The sequence below is a fragment of the Opisthocomus hoazin genome, chromosome 4 (genome assembly GCF_030867145.1).
Source record: "Opisthocomus hoazin isolate bOpiHoa1 chromosome 4, bOpiHoa1.hap1, whole genome shotgun sequence".
Taxonomy (NCBI): Eukaryota; Metazoa; Chordata; class Aves; order Opisthocomiformes; family Opisthocomidae; genus Opisthocomus; species Opisthocomus hoazin.
The window spans coordinates 44,021,983-44,041,813 of NC_134417.1; the positions used below are offsets into that span (position 1 = coordinate 44,021,983).

Genomic DNA, 19,831 nt, shown 5'->3' on the forward strand with positions numbered 1-19,831 from the left:
TCTTGAGCATCATTATGTAATAAAAGACAGATTTTTCAAAACCTGTTTCCGATAGTCTTTAAAAAAAACACAGATAATGCTCAAGACCAAGCAGTGAGGGAACTCGAGCGCAGCTTTCCACTGAAAGCTGGACACAACTGCCAGGTCACAAGTTATTTCATTCCCACACTTCGCTTTCTTTATCCACACCATGCCCGAGAGTGATGGCAGTGCAGTGCTGGGAATGGGAAATGCCATTTAGGCATATGTTATTAGTTGCACACAGATACATAATGATTTTGATAGTTCCTTTTTATATAATTTAAAAGTAAGCAGGAATGGTAAATATAACCCAATGAGTGTGGGTTTACTGGCATTCCTCTGTAAAGACATGGTATTTTTTTATTAGCACACCCAGTGTGCTTTCATTCTAGCTTCCCTGCAGAATGATCATAGCTATACTTTTCTAGGAAGCAGTTTGTTTTTCTTTCTATGCCTATACAGTAATTATACCGTTCTTCTAATTTCTTTGTAGGATTTTGATGATTTTTCAGAAACAGATATAAGCAGTGAGGATCAGCGTCATAATATCAAGCCTGACCTTATGGAGGAGGAGCTTAAATCCAGGTTATTTCAGCTTGCTGCTAAAATGAGTGACAAGGAAACATCTTCTGGTGAAGAACAAGAGTCAGAACCTAGAACAGACCCTGAAAACCAGAAGGAGAGTTTGTCCTCAGAGGAAAATGGCAGAAGTATTCAGGAAGAGTTAAAGAAGGTAAGTAATTGTTACAGAGGAGTGGGGACAGTATTGTGAAAATTAGAATCCAGAAAGAGAAACTTGTGGTTAGAAAATTAAACATCGTTGCTTAAAAATAGCTGAGATCCTTTTACACTGGGTCTGAACCTGCAAGCCTTGTGCAGATAAAACTTCAGTTAAGGTGTGTGTTCCTTCCTATGAGCCCACAGCATCAATTCAAAGCAGTGAACTTAGCGTGTGTAATAAACCTGTTAAGTGACTGATATTAGTGGTTTATACTGACTGAGAATCAGCTTATACATTTTTCTTTAAAAACATACACATTTCTCCTTTTTTCCTCCTTGCTAACCAGCTGGATTAAGTGGTTTTTTCAGTCCTTTTATTTGCTCCTGTCTTTTTAGTATCATGTAGTTCATTCTGATGTTGTAGATTCTGCATTTGCCTCTCTACTGCAATATTCTGTGCTTCTTTAATGCTTTCCAACCCTGTTACTCTGTCAGCTAATAGTCCTCCGCGAGTGGTAACATATTCTAGTGAAACTGAAATCCAGTGTCAGTTCTCATAATGTACGAGATACTCCGTTTGTGCCATTTCACCCTTACAATGAGATATCTGATTCCAGTGTTACTCCACAGGACTTGCCACCTGCTCCCTTCCCTTTCTACCTCTGAATTTCTCTTCAGATTATGTGATGTGCTTGAATTTGTTGCTGTAGAAGCCCAGCGCTTGCCAGTCAAGCACTCTTATCCCTTAGATCCACTTAGGCTCGTTCTTGTCTGCTGTGTGTCTTGACTCACCTCTTGGGGTCTCGTCTAAATTCTGTCTAAACATAGAAAGCTTTTTCACTGTGAGGGTGGTCAAATGCTGGAACAGGTTTCCTGGAGAGACTGTAGAGTCCACATCCTTGGAGATAATCAAAATTTGACTGAACATAGCCCTGGGCGACCTGATCTAGTTGTACTAGGCAATCTCCAGAGGTGCTTTCCAATCTTAAGTATTCTGTGACTCTGATTCTGAGTTATTTAGCCATAGACTACACAGCAGTGTAAGTAAATTTGTCATCATATGTGCAAATACCTCCACGATGTACACACAACCTTTCCAAGGAAATCAAATAAAAGCTTTATCACCAGTGCTTGTTAGCAGCATTCAATTTAGCTTGTCTTTGGTTTACAAAGACAAACCAGCAATATCAAATTATTCAACAGGATATATAGACCAGCTAGTTTATAACATGATGCAATTAAAGTTTAGAATTAAAGGCTGTGAATAGGACTTTCTGAAATGCTTCTTATGGTGAACTGAGCACAGAAAATGGCAAACATATGTTTTGTGGTGTTCCTACTCATCTGCATGCATCTACAAAGTAATATTAGTTGTTTTTCCTCCTCTAATTTTATTCATTCTTTAACATTTGTATGTCAGTTATTTAAAGTAAAGCAAAGATTAATATTTTTTTCCATCAGTAAATTTTCCTTAAATTTAAAAAAATAATAGACATATCATGTTCAACAAAAATTGAATGCTTGGAGTTCCTGATTCTTTATTGGCTTTGGATGAAAAAAAGTCTTAGTCATTCATGGTCACAGTATATATTCTTTCTGTCTATAACAAAGAAACCAAAATATCCCAGTACTATTCATGGTCATGACTTCAGCAGAATTGATAGTGGAACTTGCTCCAGTTGTAGAGAAACAAACAGGCTGCTTTCATTCTCACTCTTGACAGTTGTCCTTAAAGGTGATTTAAAATCTTCTGACGTGTGCCTTCTCTTTGGAAAGGTGTCTGACCAACATCTTACAATGAAATACTGAAGGTGACCAGTTGTGGCTGTGGTAACCTAAAAGATGAGGACATAGCTAAACTCAGAAAACATGCAGTAACTTTAAGATAAGTAGCTCTTAATGGCACACCTTGAGTGGGGAGTTAGCTGAAGTTGGGCATTTACGGGTTCTCAGTTCAAACTGAGCTTTTGAGTTGCACGTCTGCCTTGAAGTTTGAAAATGGTGGCCTTTGAGTTAATTATTTAGTTCATGTGAGATACTTGAGGATTTAGGTGGGTATTAATTAACACAACTTAATTTTATGCCTTAGACTTAAATCCGTTTAGACCTTCAGCACAATCATTTTCATCATTTCTAAGTATATGATTGCCTAAAATGGTCTTGTGGAGATTCACAGCTCTCTAAAGCAAACATAATCCTACAGCAGACTTGTTTTTATAGCTAACCTTTTGTGCTTCTTGAGCTACAGAAGTAGTTTATGGTCTGTCAGGGGTATGCAGACCGCTGAAAAGCCTGCTTGTCTCAGCTGTGCAATGAAAGGCCGTGGAGTCCTCTGTGCTGTGGGTAGAGTTAGCCTTCAGCCCCTCTAGACTTCAGGTGTGAACATCTTGTACTAGCACAGTGATTTGCACAGTTCTTTCTGCCTTGCTCCTTTTTTTGGGTTTGTTCTAGGGTGGTTTTTTTTTGCTTCACTCCCCCAAACCCTAACGACATACCTGAAGAAAAAAGCAAAATTTAAATCCACTTGGAAGTATCCTAATGACAGAGATCCTGAGAACGGCAAGCATGATAAATGGGATGTATTTAGTTCTTGCTCTCCTCTGTCCTCTCTCCTTCTCTTTTAATGGTTTCATGAAGATGAATAGACCAGGTCTGTATTTCAGGGTATGCCCCAGAATTACATTCTAGAGGGCAATTTCAGCAGTGTCTAATGCAGAGTGTATTTTGAATGCAGTCTGTGACTGTGACCACATTAGCAGAAACTGTAGAGACGCTGTTTAAAAAACAGAATAGCCACTGCCATTTTTGCAAATTGCCCCACATAGCATAAAAACTGAAATAGTTGTTAAAACCTTACTTGTGTTTCTCTTTTTGTCTCCTTCTACTTTGTACTTCTCCTTGCTTAAGAGATGCAAATGAGCAAGTGAGTTAAACTTCAGTAGTAATGTTGAGTTCTCTCCTCTTTGCATTAGCTTGATGCAGCTCGCTGTGTGCCTGAGGAATTTCTTTGAATACCTTTCTGCGTTTACTTCTGCTCAGAGAATCTTACAACCAAGGCTTAGTAACTTTGTTTAAATCCTGCTGTTTTCTGTTGACGTTATTACATGACCAGGCACACAACAGCTCTTTTCTGAATGACAGCCTCTACGTAAGTTTGTTAAGTAGCACAGTGGGATCCTGTTCCCTAAGTGAAACCTCTGAAGTTCCTTGACAGTATGAATAACAACATACATATTCTTTCCATAAAATATTTATGCCTTCATTCTCTGGAAACATTTTATTCATCTTAGGTTTTATAAAGCTTTATTTTGGGGAAAGTATGTAATACAAGCATCATTTTCATATGTATTTTTGCCAGAGGCCTATACTGGTTTTTTTGAGAGAGCAGATCTTACATTTTTCACCAAATAAATTAGCATTTTTTGACTAATGGTATAATGAGATTGGCACTTGTTAGAAAATCTGCCTGGCGCCTCTCTTTAGCAAGAGGAATAGCCAGTAGGTGTGTGTGTGGGCGCGCGGTACCACAGCCGGAGGGACCACCGGCTCCCTGGTGTGATGTATGCTGGGGCTATGCCTGGGGCTGGCCTTGGAGAGGGTGGCCAGGGCTCAGTAAGGGAGGGCTCGTGCAGTGTGGTCGCTGGAGACAAATATACTCATGGCCTTGATGGCGCTGGAGAATGGCACTGGACTTGCACACAGCAGCGAATCCCTCCTGTGTGTCACAGACCCATTAAAGCATCACGGTAGGGGTGGCTGCAATGTTATAACAGCAGTGCTATAATAAAAAGAGAGACCCTCTGTCTCCTGGTGACTGGGCTTCCATTAATCATTTGTGCTGATGCGTGCGCCGTCCTCACAGATGATGATGTAGTAGTTTTTGTGATCGTTATCTTGCAACTCCCTGAACTCCCAGGTATTTTGGTTGGCATGTTGGTTCAGACAGGGGTTCATAGGAAACTGCCATCCAGCTTCATATGCCTGAGAGCTTTAGAAATGACTGAGTAGAAGTTCCTAAAGGAGCCAGAATCCCATAGCTCTCTTCAGCAAGAAAACGTAATAGCATAAGTGTAGTAGCTTTACTACATTGCTACTATTATGCTAATAAAGCTGAACAGTGTAATACAATGACATCTTCCTGGGTTAACAATTCAGAAGATATTTGCTTGTCTGTTCACATTTTTGTAAGAGAGATGCTTAGAATGATTCTTGTGTCTTGGTGGATCATGGCTTTTATTATGGTGTGAATTATCTGGGCAGTCTTCAAAGTCCAGTATTGAAAACTGAATGTGGGAAGCATTGTAAAAAGTGATCTTTAAGGTTTATGAACAGCAGATAATCTATGCACAGAATTTTGAATGACAGCAGAGAAAAAAGATTTTGCTTAGGGAAGGTGAAACAGTGGCTTTTTCTTCTAAAAGAGGTGTGAGACTTTAATCTTCACATTAGGCTACTGGATCCAAAGTTCTAAGTTCTCAGTTCAACAGAGCAGTCAAGTATATGTTCAGTTTTAAACTGAGGATTAAGTGGTTTGCTGGACAAAAATCCCATTCAAGAGATATCTGCCATGTATTTACTATTATTTAATGGTCTTTAGTATGGAAAATTAAGTTGATCCTAAGTTTATTTTGTCAAAATCTGAATCTTCGGTTTCAAGCAGAATAGTTGCTTCGAGATCATTAACATTTATTTTTTAAAACTTTTCAAAAGCCAACAGTAATGTTTGTGTTCCTCCAATTCTGACACTTCCTGGGCTCAAGACAGTTGCAAAAGGATGGATATAGATAGTCCATCTGAGATGCCCTAGGGTATCCCACAGGGCCTTAAGCTGCTAGTTCCATTCCCCTCCCAGGTCCGTGTCATAGCTGACGGCGTTGTTTGAGAATCCTCAGATACTTCAAGCTGTTTCAAATTGCTCCTTGTCTGCCTGTGTTTAAGCAACTAAATTAAGGCCCCGTTGAATCTACCTGGAGAAGTGCAGAACAGGTGAGATTTCAGCTGGCTTCACATGGGGAATGCAGCGTCTTTGTCAGCAAGACTCTCATAGTCTCAGATTTCATACTTAACGTGTGTGCACGCCCAAGCCAGCTCTGTGCAGCCTGTGTGCGATGGGAATCTCATTCAGTTGCCTGATCACCAAAGGTTTATTTACTTAGGAAGAAAATGTAAAAGCCATTTTACAGATACAGTTACAGGAAATGAGTGAAGATTAGTGTAAGCTGTTGTAACAAAATGGGGGGAAAGTAGGCTGTAACAAAAAAGTTACTATTTTCTTGTCTTCTTTTGTAAGCGGCCCAGAGACTTGGCAGTTGACAGATGAGCTCTTTCAGATCTAGCTGGAAGAGTCTGAACAAAACGCTGCTCCTCGACTGGATGATACTTCTGTCTCAGCACAGCCAAAGGGGTAACTGTGGTTGGGTCATCACTTCAAGGCAAAAGCAGTCCCTTTAGTTTAAATACACCTCAGTAAATTAGGGGGATTAAGGTAAGCCTACTGACTTGACACTGGAGAGCGGTAGTACGAAGGGTTTTACTTGTTCGTTTTTGGACAGTGGAGGCCAGGAGCAGGACAGCAGCTAACAGGAGGGAGTGATTTGGCACAAGACATCTTACTGAACTCAGCCCAGGTGTTTCCAATGTGAGAATCTGACAGTGGCATAAGTGAGGTGCAGACCCTTTTGTAACTAGAATCACACACAGTGTCCAAATTGCAGTCGTGTAGACCCAAAAACTGAAGACAGCTGGCTTCTCTTAACGCTGCTGCAAAAGTCTTTCTCTATTGCTAGTGCTGCTTTGTTTTGTGATGGTGGAAATCAGTATTTCCCATCTGCTTCATTTTATAAAAAATTACGTCATTTGCAATATCTGTCTTAATGAGATCTGTTATTCTAAACCCCACAAACAAAAATAAATTAGGCATTGCTTTATTTTAAATATTTTAACAATAAATGTAAAAATCTAAATTTGATGGTATTTTATATTTGCTAGTTTCTTTATTCTTGCTGTTCGTCCTAAAGTTCACCGTAAGTCTGAACCTATATAAATGTTAACCTCTGTAGCTGTTAATGTAACTTTTCTGCCTTTTTATTTAACTGCTTTCCCGCTATTTAGGAAAAACAAAAGACTTTTGATCTTCATTTAAAGCTGCAGTTTTTATCCACTGTATTGGAGCAGGCGAGAATGCTTTGTTTTGTCTGTGTCTTCTTACATCTCTTACATAGTAAGAGATGCTATAAAGTGATATTGAGGGTTTCCACATTTCCCAAGCAAAATTTTCAAACTGAAAATGTTTTCCTGTAAATATCAGGCCTGAAAAATCGTACCTTTCAGGCAGAATCAATAGTCATTGCAGAAAATTATTTTATAATCACAGCTAGCCCTGTGTTTTGATGGGAGTGATGACCATGAAGTAAGCGTGTGGAGCAGACTGGCTCTCTTATTTGACTTTGTGATGAGAATTTGGTTTTCTCAGTGAAGAAGAACAGAAGACAAAGATAATGTGTAAGGTGTATGATCTTTCTCTTCTCAGATACTCATCTATATTAAGAAATTTGGAAGGAAAAAAATTAAAATTTTATTTCAGCAGTAAGATTTTTAGCAGTTTCTGACCATAGCGGTCTTCAAAAATCTTTCTAAGCTCCCAGTTTAAAAAAAATAAGCAAAACCCTTAATTCATTGTAGAGATTGTACACAGAGAGTAGGCACTTTCTCACTTTGCTGCTACTGTCTATTGCTTATCATTTGTCTAGGTGGGAAAAGGTTTCATATTCTGTGCTGAGTCTCAGCTTATGAGAATCAGATATTAAAATAGATTTTCTTTTTATTCCCTGAGCAAACATATACTTATCTCGTATTTTAAAATACATGCTATCTGTAGTATGTCATATATAGAGGTAAGAAAATTAATTCTGTAGCATTTTCTCAGTCATAAAATAAGAATCACTTTTTTGTGTCTAAAGTTGATGCTGAATTCAGCAAAACACTCATCTTCTCAACTTTTTCTTCTTTCCTTACTCTCAGAGTTAACTTTTTTACTGTGAATTTTAATCACCTTTTAATGATCTTGGTTTTACTTTAGCAAAAATTTCAGGGGTCATTTTAGAGAAAAAATATTTTTCCATTTGTGCTATGTCATCAGCCTGTGTCCATTATAGATACTCTTACAGAATCCTGTGTGGATTTTAAGATTTAAATATTTCCATTTCCAACTTAGACTGTAATATTTGACCTCTTGGAAATAACTTCCTTTCACATCATTATAGGCCGCTTGTCTCTAGAAATGAGACATTACAAATTATTAGACATGTGTAACTACAAATTATTAAACATCTGTAACTACATTAGGTCATTGAATTGAATTTGTTAGTAAAAATCTAATATTCAGAATTACCTAACACAATCAAAAAGAGCAACTGTATTTCTCTGTGTCATACTTTCCAGGATGTCAGTAGAATAGTAGTTCACTCTGTAAGGTAATTTAGCTTTCTTTTTCTAATCAAGTGCCCATAAATGAAGATATTGATGTTACGGTCAAGGCAGGAGGTCTTAAACTTGCACAGAATAGTAATTCCTTAATGCCATAGTTGATCATAGTATACCTGTCTTCCATCAAATATCAAGGCAAATTTTATCTTTCTTTCCCAGTCTTTGTGGTAATGAGGGGTTAGGTCTCACTTTTAGGCAAAGATCTTTTGAAAGTCAGGGTTGACAACTGTCATTGATGGCTGGGCATTGATGCCTCTGTCCCTCCCACACTGTGGCTTGGCCAGCGTCCCAGATCTTGCTTGCCTGTGAAGGAAATGGACTTTTGGTGGGCTTTTCAGGGCCTTCTCAAAGCTCTACAATGAACTCCTGTGGGGTGGGGAGATGAGGGACGCAGGTCTGGGTTTTTTTTCATCAAGTTTGGATTCAGTCAGGTTACCCTGAAAAGATGAATCAACCACTGGCAAAGCAAAACTTGTCTTGTCCCCAGCCCTCCTCAGCTCCCTACAAAAAAATGAGGAATATTGACCACGAAACAGGCACACGACTCGGAGCGTGACAGAACGGCTCAAGACTGGAGCTGAAAATGGTTGCACTACAAGTCATCAAGGATGTGGTCAATACTGCCAGGGCTGCTAGTGGTGGAAAGTTTCTCTTGCTCTACTTCTTGATCTAACTGTTCATGTCAACTGTTCTCTAGTGAATTGCAAGTTACTGTCTCCCATGTCAACTTAATAGAGCCTAAAGATGGGATAACATTATAGTAGCAAAAAAGGAGAAAATGCCACTGGCTGAGTACAATGTGGAGAAAAAATCGGTGCAAGTGATAGAGAGCTACTTTAAGAGCATTAAAAATAAAAGCAGTAATGTTCATGCAAAGGAAACTTGATGTGGAAATGTCATAGGCTGCTGAGATGCATACAAGGACTTAATTGCTCACCTACTCTCAGCAGTTTGGACACTTAGGTTGCTTTAGTTTTATCATCATGCTTTCCTTCTGTTACTCATCATTCTTTGTGCAAGGATGCAAATACTGTTCTATAAAGCACCTTCCAGTGTAGCATCCTTAGGTAAAACAGCAAAGGAAATATCGACAGCATCAGTAGGGAAATGAAAGACAGACAGCAGAAGAGAAGAGAAATGGTGAACAGTCAGCAAGAGCTAGCTTAGACCACTGAAACATTACCTTCAGCAGAACAGGAATCCTTTCCATCTGTCCAGCCACACATAGAGATGACAGTAAAGAAGTTCTACAAGATGCTGTTTGTTACATTCAATGCACACATATATGCATGTGTGCTTGCATACACACACTTGTTTAGTATTTCATTAGTTTTAAAACTCTCCCACAAAGAACTCGGGGAAATTGATCATCTCCTTTTGACTGTCTAACGTATTTGTGAGTGTGGGCATCAATTATCATAAAAAGGATAAATGTGTGTTTTCCTCATTCCATTAAATTCTTAGTCTCAAATTAAGTATAAAATGAGATTCTCATAACCAGTAGAAACATTCAAATTTGGATCGGCTGCATTGATTTGGGAGGGGTGGTGGTAATCCAGAAGCCAGGTAGCACAGTTGAAATCAGAATGCTTCCCAGTGTTTTGAGAAGAATGGTTGCGCTTGGCTTTTCTGTGCTAGGTATTTGTGATAGAGATTGCTTCCTGCATCTATCGCATCCATATTCGTTCTTTGACTTGCTTGACAAGACAGATGGGAGAGACTTCATCATGGCGTGATAGCGGTCTCTTTCAGTGACCTTTCCTGAAAGGCAAGATAAATTAGACAGCCAAGAGGTCTTTATAGCAATTTGAAATGTCCACCTACCAGCGTGATCTTGGTGTGCGTGTGTCTGAATTTTAGGTGATTTTTATAGAACTTCATAAATGTGAAGTTTGACGTGGGTGGTGGGGGAGGGGAGGGGGTTGTGAAGCACTAAAACCCGAGGACACGTTTTGTGGGATGTTTTTTTCTTTTTTTTCCTAACACATGCTAAATAATTGTATCTAGAGTACCCCACCAGGTCTGCAAGCTGACCATTTTGGAACATGAGCTGTTTTAACAGCATTTGATGGTTGCTTAAAAGAGGTAAAAACATATGCAAAACTATTAATTGATTATCCAGTTTTTCCAATTTGAGAACCCTTGAACTCCCCACATGTTGATTTTATGTCTCCCTCAGGCAGACATTAATCTATTCTTGCTTTTCTGTAAAATACAGCCCAGGGCAAAGCTGAGTTATAACCATCCTTTAGCAGAAAACCTTCACAAAGTTTAGTTTTAAATCCATTGAAGTATAGCTTGTGCTTTTAAGTTTTGGAGATACACTTTTCAGATATACTGTAAGGAAAATCACTTTTGCTTGCCATGCTTTGCGGTGTTTAAACTAGCTCTTTATCCTTGTTATACTATAAAAGCAGATGTTTCACAAGCTTAAAGAAAAGCTTTAACGTTGTGACTCCTGTGTCTAGATACCTGCGGGCTAGGATCGAGATGTTCAGTGATGCACACACTTTAAGAACATTCATTTAGCTGCCTTGTGCAACGTTTAATGGGAAGCAAATCTTTGGTTTTAAAAGTTGAACAGCATCTGCCTTTAAGAACTTACCTCAAAATTCTAGAAAAGCTAAAAGTCACATTTCTGCTCCAGGGGAGGTTTAGAATGGACTTTAGAAAGCATTTCTTCACCGAGGGGATAGTCAAATGCTGGAACAGGCTTCCTAGAGAGGCGGTCAAATGCCCCAGGCTTGTCAGTGTTTGAGAGGCATTTGGGCAATGCTTTTAATAACATGCTTTAACTTTTGGTTAACCCTGAATCGGTCAGGCAGTTGGACTAGATGATCATTGTAGGTCCCTTTCAACTGGAAAAATATTCTATTCTATTCTATTCTATTCTATTCTATTCTATTCTATTCTATTCTATTCTATTCTATTCTATTCTATTCTATTCTATTCTATTCTATTCTATTCTATTCCATTCCATTCCATTCCATTCCATTCCATTCCATTCCATTCCATTCCATTCCTTCTTGTTGAACTTTTCTTCCTCTATCCATTACCTATTGAGAAGGCAGGGTATTTTACTTGAAATCTTGATTTCATAAAGCTTCCTATCACAGAAAACTTTAACAGGAAAACAAAACCAAAAAACCCTGTTTTGTAGTGATTGGTCTGTAATAAACGCCAATATGCATTCTCATATTCTGGTATAAGAGCCCTTTTTTCTCATTTAATTTAATCTTTTTTGGAAATCCATCATTAACTACAAAGGATAACAAAAACTTTAAGAAATAATGAACACTAAAGTGAGGCTACAGTTCTTGAAATGGAGAACATACCCCAGTGAAGATGAAGAAAATGTAGTGTCTGGCCTTTATTCTGTTTTGTTCATTACTCATAGAGTAGAATTAGAATTAGTACTTGTAAAAGCAAATAGTAAAACAAAGTAACATTGATTTCCTCTTCTGTCCGATAAAATTATTGATCTATTTTTAACCTAATTGGTACTTGTGAAAATAAATGGAAAAAACAGTAGGCTGTTTATGGGGTTCAAGTATTTGTTCTCAGTAAAAGAGTCCTAGGCTTGCTTGTTTGGGGCTGTGTTGGCTATGCTAACAGGCTAAAGATCGGAGTGCTCTAGCATACTGTATTTTCTTTGTTCTCCTTCTCTTTAATCTCACGTATCTAATTATTTCTTATAATTTGGAGAAGTAACAGGGCTAAAGATGCCTTTATGTATTGATACACAACAATTGAGCACACACTGCTAAAAAAAGTAGATTTTCAGTAAAAGTTTTATCTAACATAAGAATGAACAGATAATTAAAGGAAAGAGATAACATAGGAGGTTTTCCAGTTAAACCCACCAGAGTTTGTGTGAAGCAACAAAAAGTTATTTCTGCTATATCCTGCCTAGGAGGCCAGCAAACGTATTGATTAATACAATGTTTACATGACACAGAGACATTTTTAATCAGTTATACTTTCCTGTACTATAGAATTTACTATCTAAAATCCAAAAACTGTATGTTTTCTTGGTTTTGATCCTTGGATATTTTGTTTGTGGGAAAATTTACAGATGGGTGGGCTCCTAATTTACATGCATAAGTGTCTGCAGTTTTGAGGAATTAATTAAATTTGGGTCTAAACTTCCCACACTTTCTTTTAGGCAAAGCAGCACTAAAGGTATTGCACAGAACTTCAGTGATGGTATTTGTATTGGCTTCAACAAGCTTTAGCTCAGCCTGCAAGCTGTGTAGTTTGGCTCTCGAGCTTGATGCTTGAAGGTACATCAGGTGAAATTTTGTTGCCATCAGAGGAGTTGTCCTGAAGCCTAAAGCTCTGTGAGAATGATCAGAATCAGGATAGTTAATTACAAATTTCAAATCATGAACACTGATGAAAAGGCGGCTTACCATTGTTTAAAAAAAAAAAAAAAGGCTAAAACTGCATGCTTTTCCTTGGTATCTGATATAATTAATTTCATAAATATTATAAAAGGTAAATTGAAATTATAAAAAAAAATATGGATACAAGTGTTTACACACTTATAGCTCAACCTTTGTTTTTCTGGGTTATCATATAATTTGTAACAAACGTCTTTGTAAAATGCCATCCTCATAGGGCTGCTGAAAATTGCTTTCCCGTGTTTGCAGCTGCAATGCCATAGCTCCTGTGGATACGGAGACAGATGAATCCACATCTGTTTGCCAGTACCCAAAAAGGAAGATTGTGTTTTAAAACCTGTTTAAAACCCTATTGCATAAATAGCCTTATCTAGCTCACTTGGATTTTAGAGCTGGATATTTGTGTGCTCCTTTGGGATAAGATTTGTACCATCCCTGCGGTAGAAACTTGTAGAAATTCGTGTGTTGTGTTATTTTGCATGCTGTAGCAGTGTGCATATGTGAAAAGGGGAGGGAGAAGAAGAGAAGCAGATTCCAATTTCATTACACAGTTCTTGTGTCTGTTCACAGCAGTTAGCCAGGTGCATTGTTTTAGCACAGCTAAAGCTGCAGCCATTAGGAAGGTGATTTCACATATTGCCCCTCTGTGCTAATTTAATGCTGTTGTTTTCTCTGTCTGCTTTTGTAACAAAACAGAAGTACTCTGCTGTCTCTCTCTGCAACATATCTACAGAAGTCCTGAAAGTCATCAATGCCACTGAAGAACTGATAGCAGAATCCACCAGTCCCTGTGATTTCCCAGCTGACGTTCAGGACAGAGGAAGAGGGACCTTCCCCCTGGGGACAGACCCCAACAGACTCGACGAGCAGCTCACCACACTGGAAGAAAACGTAAGAACGTGAATCAGTATGTGAAAGTGTCACGCGTGTGAGCGAGTGAGTGAGTGTGTGCCTACGTGTGTGCGCGCCAGCTGAGAAGAGAAAGCACGTAGGCAGGGTCAGTGGATGTCCAGAATTAATTCTGTGTTATTAAACAAATCCACAAACAGAACAAAAATAATCCTATTTCAAAGGGGTGCTCAGCTGTGGTGTTGTGGTTTTTTTTTAATGTGTCCTTTAAACTATTTGGGGGAGGGGGAGGGCTGGATGTTCTTGGGTTTACAACTGATTTTAGAATCTCTGTCTCAAAAGTCAACTTAAGCCCTGCAAACCGTGGTGGCTGTGCAGGCTGCACCATGCCTGGCTGAAACCACACGTCTCCCAGTGCCAGCGCACTGTTGCTGTAAGGACAGGTAGGGAAAGCGTGTCCCCAGTCACAGAGAGAAGCAGTGGACGAGCTCTTCCTTCACCTACGCGTCCCCAGCGTAGTGCCCTGCATGCCCGGGAGCTGGAGCTGCCTGCGGCACGGTGAAGAAGAGCAGGCTGGAGAAGCCGAATTAAACAAACATTTGGCCGCGTCCGAGTCATCTGTCCTTTTTCGTGAGTACCTGTCATCTGCAGGAAAAAGTGCAGTGCTGAATCATAGAGTCATCCACTGCTCTACTCATTCGAAGTTTTTATGCATACACTTAATGGAGTTGGTACTCTTGTAACTTTCCATTTTCTCTTCTTCCCGCATTTAACTGATTACATTTCAGTGATTTTCCCCTTCATTAGGAGCTCTTAAAGATCTCGTAGGAATCTGGGCTGTCCTACTATAACATCCTGATCAATTCACAAAAATAGATTCTGGTTTTCTTTAGCCCTGCAAAATTTTCAGACAGAATCTCTTCTTGGGGGATAAAATCAGTTTCGTCCACAGAAATGCACTTCCACAACAGCCCCAGGCTAGGAACTGGGTGGGAGATAATCCATGGCAATAACAGCCAGCCCTTGCACTGGGCCTGTCCTGCTTCAGAGCCCTCCCACCAGTCACACAACTCCACAGTGCCTCTCCTTTTCTGAGCTCAACTCTCCCAGCCCTGCTTCATTTCGGAAGTTCCCAAACTAGATGCTACCCGTCCTAACCTCATCTGCTCCAAAACCTTTTTCATCTCAGACCTTTTGCCCTGCCCACACCAACAGGAAGGCCTCGGACCCTCCCCAGAGCATCTTCACTCTTTCCCAACCAGCTCCCAATCATAGCCTGACCTCCAAGCCTCTCCTTCCCACCTCTGCTCAGCCTTCCAGGCATCCCGCTGTGCCAGCTGAGGTGCTCCTGCTCCTCCTCGCTCCCCACACTGTCCTGGTTGCTGGCATCTCCTGCTCTCCATCATGGGGCACCACAGCCACTTGAACCTGCCCCACCACAGGGCTTTCCACATGGCAGCCATGCTCCTGGCTCCTCTCTGGGAGGAGAATTCAAACAAACGAAAAATAGGCTTGGGAGTCCTCACCAGTGGGGCTGGGAGGGCAGGAGAGGAGGATGGACTCGTGGCAGCTCAGATATGGCCATCTGCAGAACAGTAAAGGCTTCCCATAGCAGTTGTTGCTTTGGTGCCTGGAGAAGGGTATAACTTGAGCTTGTAGCAAGCAAAGCACCTTCCTCATGCCACCATGATATTCATTTCATTCTTACACAGCAGATACACTCCCACAACAACTTCTACTTGAGTTTGGTTAATTTTTTTCAGAATAATAGAAGTAGATAAGTAGATGGAGATTTTCTCCCCCATGAAATACTAAAGCACCCTAGCTCCAAACACCACAGAATGCATCTGGCAGGAGAGCAAATACAGAATGAAAATCCAAGTCTAGGCTGGACCACATCTTTGCAAAACCTAAAAAATTCCACAGGAGAACAGAGAGCAATCTGGGGAGAGTTGTTGCCACATTTTTTCTGTGGAGAACTGTGTTGTAAACTGTCTGAGGTGCTTTTTTTTCCCCCAATTACACTCGGACAATCCCTTCCGTCCCTGTGGAGCTTTGGCATCTGTGGTGCCGTGGCCCCTAGTCGTGCATTTGGACCAAGCCATTTCGCACTGAGGCAGAACGTTCCTTGCTGTGGCATTGCCCTCTTTGCAGCATATCTCTGGTTTAACTTCTCTCAGTTCCCCGCATAATTCATAACGTATCCAGCTCAGCCTTTCTGTGTCCCCAAACCGCATCTTTCTCTGCCCCACACGGGATATGAGGTAGATGGCAAAACTTCATGGTTTCAAGATTTCACCACTGCACTCCGTAGCAGAGTTAAAGGGCCTTTAGAAATCCAAGGCTCCATAACTTTTCCCAGCACACCTAGGGGCATATCTGCATGCAGCGTATCCTCTTTGCAGCAAATTTTGGAGGAGGATCAGGGTGTATATAGACACTTTGTCCATTTCTGCTCTCTCTAGCATTTCGGGGACTGTGCATGCATCAGTGTGGAGAATGTAGGGCCACCTGTACCAGCACAAGGTCGGGTGGGTTTTAGTGGAAGCTGTACATATCTAAACGATAGTAAAATAAATCTCCACAATCTGAATGTGAATGTATGCATAAGGGCATAATTTAGTGGAGACCTGCAAGTACACCATTGCTGTCTGGAAGCTCAACAGTTGTTCAGGTAAAGAGAATATTCTTTAGAAAAATCTTCTATTTGTATCTAGTTGGAAAATGTTCACTAAAACTAAAATTAAACAAATGTAGGGGCTGACTGAGTTACAAAAATGTGGATGGCCTTCCCTTCCCACATTTTTCTATCAGTTCTAGTTTCTTTAGATTTTCTTTTTCCCGTCTTGAAAAGTACAACTTACTGTGCAGAGAATTTTGGCACAGCATTTAAATACATCTTCTTTTTTTCACTTTCTAAAGATGTTTCTGTTCATAATGTTCCTTTTTCTTCTTTCTTTGAGCTTTGAGATGTGATAGAGAAATTTAAAAAATCACCTTTTAATCTGAAGTGGCTGTGGTATGTTGCACCACAAAGATGTATCATTTAAATGAATGGAAAGAATAATTAAAACCCACAAACACAGGGCATTTCTGTTTAAAACAGCATGTTAACTTTATGCCTCACATGTGTCTCCAAGTACTTGAGCAAAGATGTTAGATCAGATCACTTACTTGTTCTAGGTACATTTTTCAAAGATTTCATGTCTGCAGTTAGACTGTGGTCTTACAAGATGCAGTTCATACAAGATGTAGTGAATTGATTTCTTAGCAAAGTCTCATACATGAAAAAAAATGTATCTACAGTTATGCCTTGAAGCAACTGATACAAAGAAAAAAAATACTGCAAGCAATTAAGAACCAATAATAAAAAAATAATGAAAAGTAAACAATTAATCTAGTCATTCTTTACCACTTTTGATCCATAAAGTCACAGCACGGCCAGAAATTATTTGAATACCATTTATGTCAAAGGACTGCATGATCTAGCAAATGCGGGCAGATATAATGACTTGAGTGGAAAACATGTATGAAGTGAAGGTGTCTGCTCAAGGCTCTGGTTCAGATCCTGTTTGCTTGCCCCTTGAACTGTGAAGTCAGCCACAGAAAAGTGTTCAATTCACGCTAGTTTTGTAGCACTACCGTCTTTACTGCTATTAGAGTGAGTGCAGCTGCCAATGGGGAAAATCAGAATGTTTATTTCATTTCCACTGTGCTGTTACCAGCCTCATGGAAACACTCTGTTGGCTATCTAGTAAAAAGGCAGAAGACGCAGTATTTTCATGTGGGTCTGCACAATTTTAAGCAAAGATGTCAAAAGCTAATGCTTGAAAATTACCCTTTTCTATAAACCACAGACCTTCATCTGGCTGTGTACCTTAGATTTTCTTTGTGAAACAAAAGAAACATAAACCACAGTTTATCATGACTTATTGCTCCGAGGAGCTGAATGGGAAACACAACCTTTACCTGCAGTTATGAGAGGTATCGTAGGTGGGTCAAAATATTGAAAGTTGTTAGTTTTTAGGGAAGACCTCTAAATTATAAAGTCTGTTATTCTCTCTTCTGTGGCCCAGATAAGTCTATTGACCCTCCACAGATTCACTGCAAAGGGCCAGAGGGTGGGAAGGTTTTGGCTGCTGTGTATTTGGGTGAGAGCAGGATGGCATGGAAAACTGTGTTGTATATGTAAGCACAGCTACTCTATAAGTAGTTAATAACATATGCTACTGAACAGTTATTCTTAAAAAGTTTTGATTGCCAGAAGGCAATAGGCATGTTTCAATAAACACAGCTTTATATGAGGTGTGATCTGTTGGCTTCCCCTTGTAAACTTCAGGGGGTTTTGTTATGCAATTGACTATCAAAGTAAAAAAGCAACCTTTTCAGCTTTTTTTTTTTTTTTTTTTGCTGGTGAATCTGGAACAAATCTGTTTTTGAATACCATCATAACACCTATGAAACTTGGAGTGCAGCCACCTCATGCCTCCCTTCTCTTTGTGAGTGTGCGTTTTCAGATTAATCCCCTGTGACTTTCCTCTGCCAGGTAAAGCTCCCTGTAGTGGGTTAGCAAGGAGGGAAGGACACAGGTACGGTGGGAAGGTGCAGTCTGCTCAAACCTCTGCACCCCCAGAACAGCAACCCCTGACTCCTCTCGCTGCCCGGGCCCTGCAGGTATACCTGGCAGCCGGCGCGGTGTACGGGCTGGAGGGGCAGCTGACCTACCTGGAGGACGCCGCGCGCAACATCAGCAGCGTCACGGCGGAATCCGAGCTGGCCGAGCTGGAGGACCAGGTGGCCACAGCAGCGGCCCAGGTTCATCACGCGGAGCTTCAGGTGAGGACGGCAGCTCCTGCCTACCTGCAGGTCTCACACCGCCTCGCCGAGTGCACGCTTACTTTCAATATCCTTTTGTACCACAGTGAACTCATGATCCGAGGATGCTGACTGCATCACAGGAGCGGAGCAAAGCCTAACTGAGATGCGTAACTCAGCACAGCCAGATGCGCTGTATTTGTTTCTTCCCCCAGCTTGTTTTTGGACACAGGAGTGTAACAGCCTGTTCCGGTGATGCTGACAGCGATCCTGCTCCGTGCTGCCAGGCAGCTCCCGTGGCACGCTCAGCGTCATGCGCATGGCTGTTGTCAGACTGCAAATACAGTCTTAGGCTGTTATTCTAGTCAGCAGGTTGTAAAGCACTTTATAAAAGAAGCCAGTGTCGGTACTGTTGTACCAAAAAAGGCCAAAGGCAGCCAGCTGCTGAGCCAAACATAGAGCCTGACACTTGCAAGCCTGCGTTGGGATTTAGCCGCTGAGCAGCACACGTCCCGGCCAAAAGGCAATTGCTCTTGTGGGATGCGATCTTGTGTCTCTCTAGCAGGCTCCAGAAAGGCTGGGGCTTGGAAGAGAATATCATGATCCGGTGCTAAAAGCTGAATGAGGTAACGCTGCCAGACCTCAAGGGGATAATGCTGCCAGCAACCCCCTGCCAGTGACTTCACTGACCGGTCTGTACCAGGCGAGGCACCCTGACCTGCCTGCGCCGGGCTTTAACGGGAACTACCTGGGTGTTTTACTCCGCGGTAGCACGCTCAATTTAGGACTGAGCAAAGATCTGAGAGTCTGACATGTCTCTGATGTCAGAAGTGCGTTGCTGCACTAGACGGCGAACTGGCAGGGATGTTTTGTTGGCTTTGGTCATATTTTTATGGTAAAGATGTGAATGGGGGTGAGCGGCGAGGAGGAGAGAGGCCTAAGCTGTGCAGGGAGGATGACAAACAGGACAACTGAAGGTCTTCTGCGGAATGAATGGCTTCAGGTGTCATCAGGAATCAGGGGCCGGGTTCTATGTCTGACTTCTCTGACACTTCTTTCTCTTTTGGCAAAATTTGTTTCCGCTAGTCTCAACATCAGCCTGCTTTCCCCCCAGATGTTTGCTTTCTTGGACTTTTGTTTTTCCTAGCAATTTCTTTTCCAGTGAGTGTTTATATACAGTATGTACCTGCATTTATGCATGATTGTGTTTAACATACATATACACATAAATTATAAATATTGAAGATCAAATGTTCAGATTTTTTTTATGGTGGATGTACTTTGGTGTGCATGAAATTAATTTTGAATTAGGAAATGTGTCCCACAAAGTCATTTTTGAATGTAGCCTTTGAAAAACACAGCTTCAATGAACTTGGGATTGTGCGGCTAAAGGTAACTGGGCGATGGCAGACGGAGGATTTTCTCTCCTCCTTTCTTTTTTTCCTCAAAAGGAGTGAAATGCCTCTTCCTTGGAGTAGATGGTAGGTAGGATTGTTCTTTTGCTCCATCTTTACTAACAAATTAAGCCCCTTTTAACA

General features: G+C 40.7%; 1 protein-coding gene across 4 annotated transcripts in view; it reads left to right on the plus strand.

The window, feature by feature from the left end:
- The window catches only part of MYRIP (myosin VIIA and Rab interacting protein), a 232,531-nt gene that overhangs the window by 209,340 nt on the left and 3,360 nt on the right, over positions 1-19,831 (plus strand). For all 4 annotated transcript variants that reach the window (XM_075418805.1, XM_075418806.1, XM_075418804.1 and 1 more), the window contains 3 exons: positions 515-754; positions 13,326-13,520; positions 18,153-18,314. In XM_075418805.1, coding sequence (XP_075274920.1) covers positions 515-754; positions 13,326-13,520; positions 18,153-18,314 — 597 coding nt within the window. The remainder of the gene's footprint in view (positions 1-514; positions 755-13,325; positions 13,521-18,152; positions 18,315-19,831) is intronic.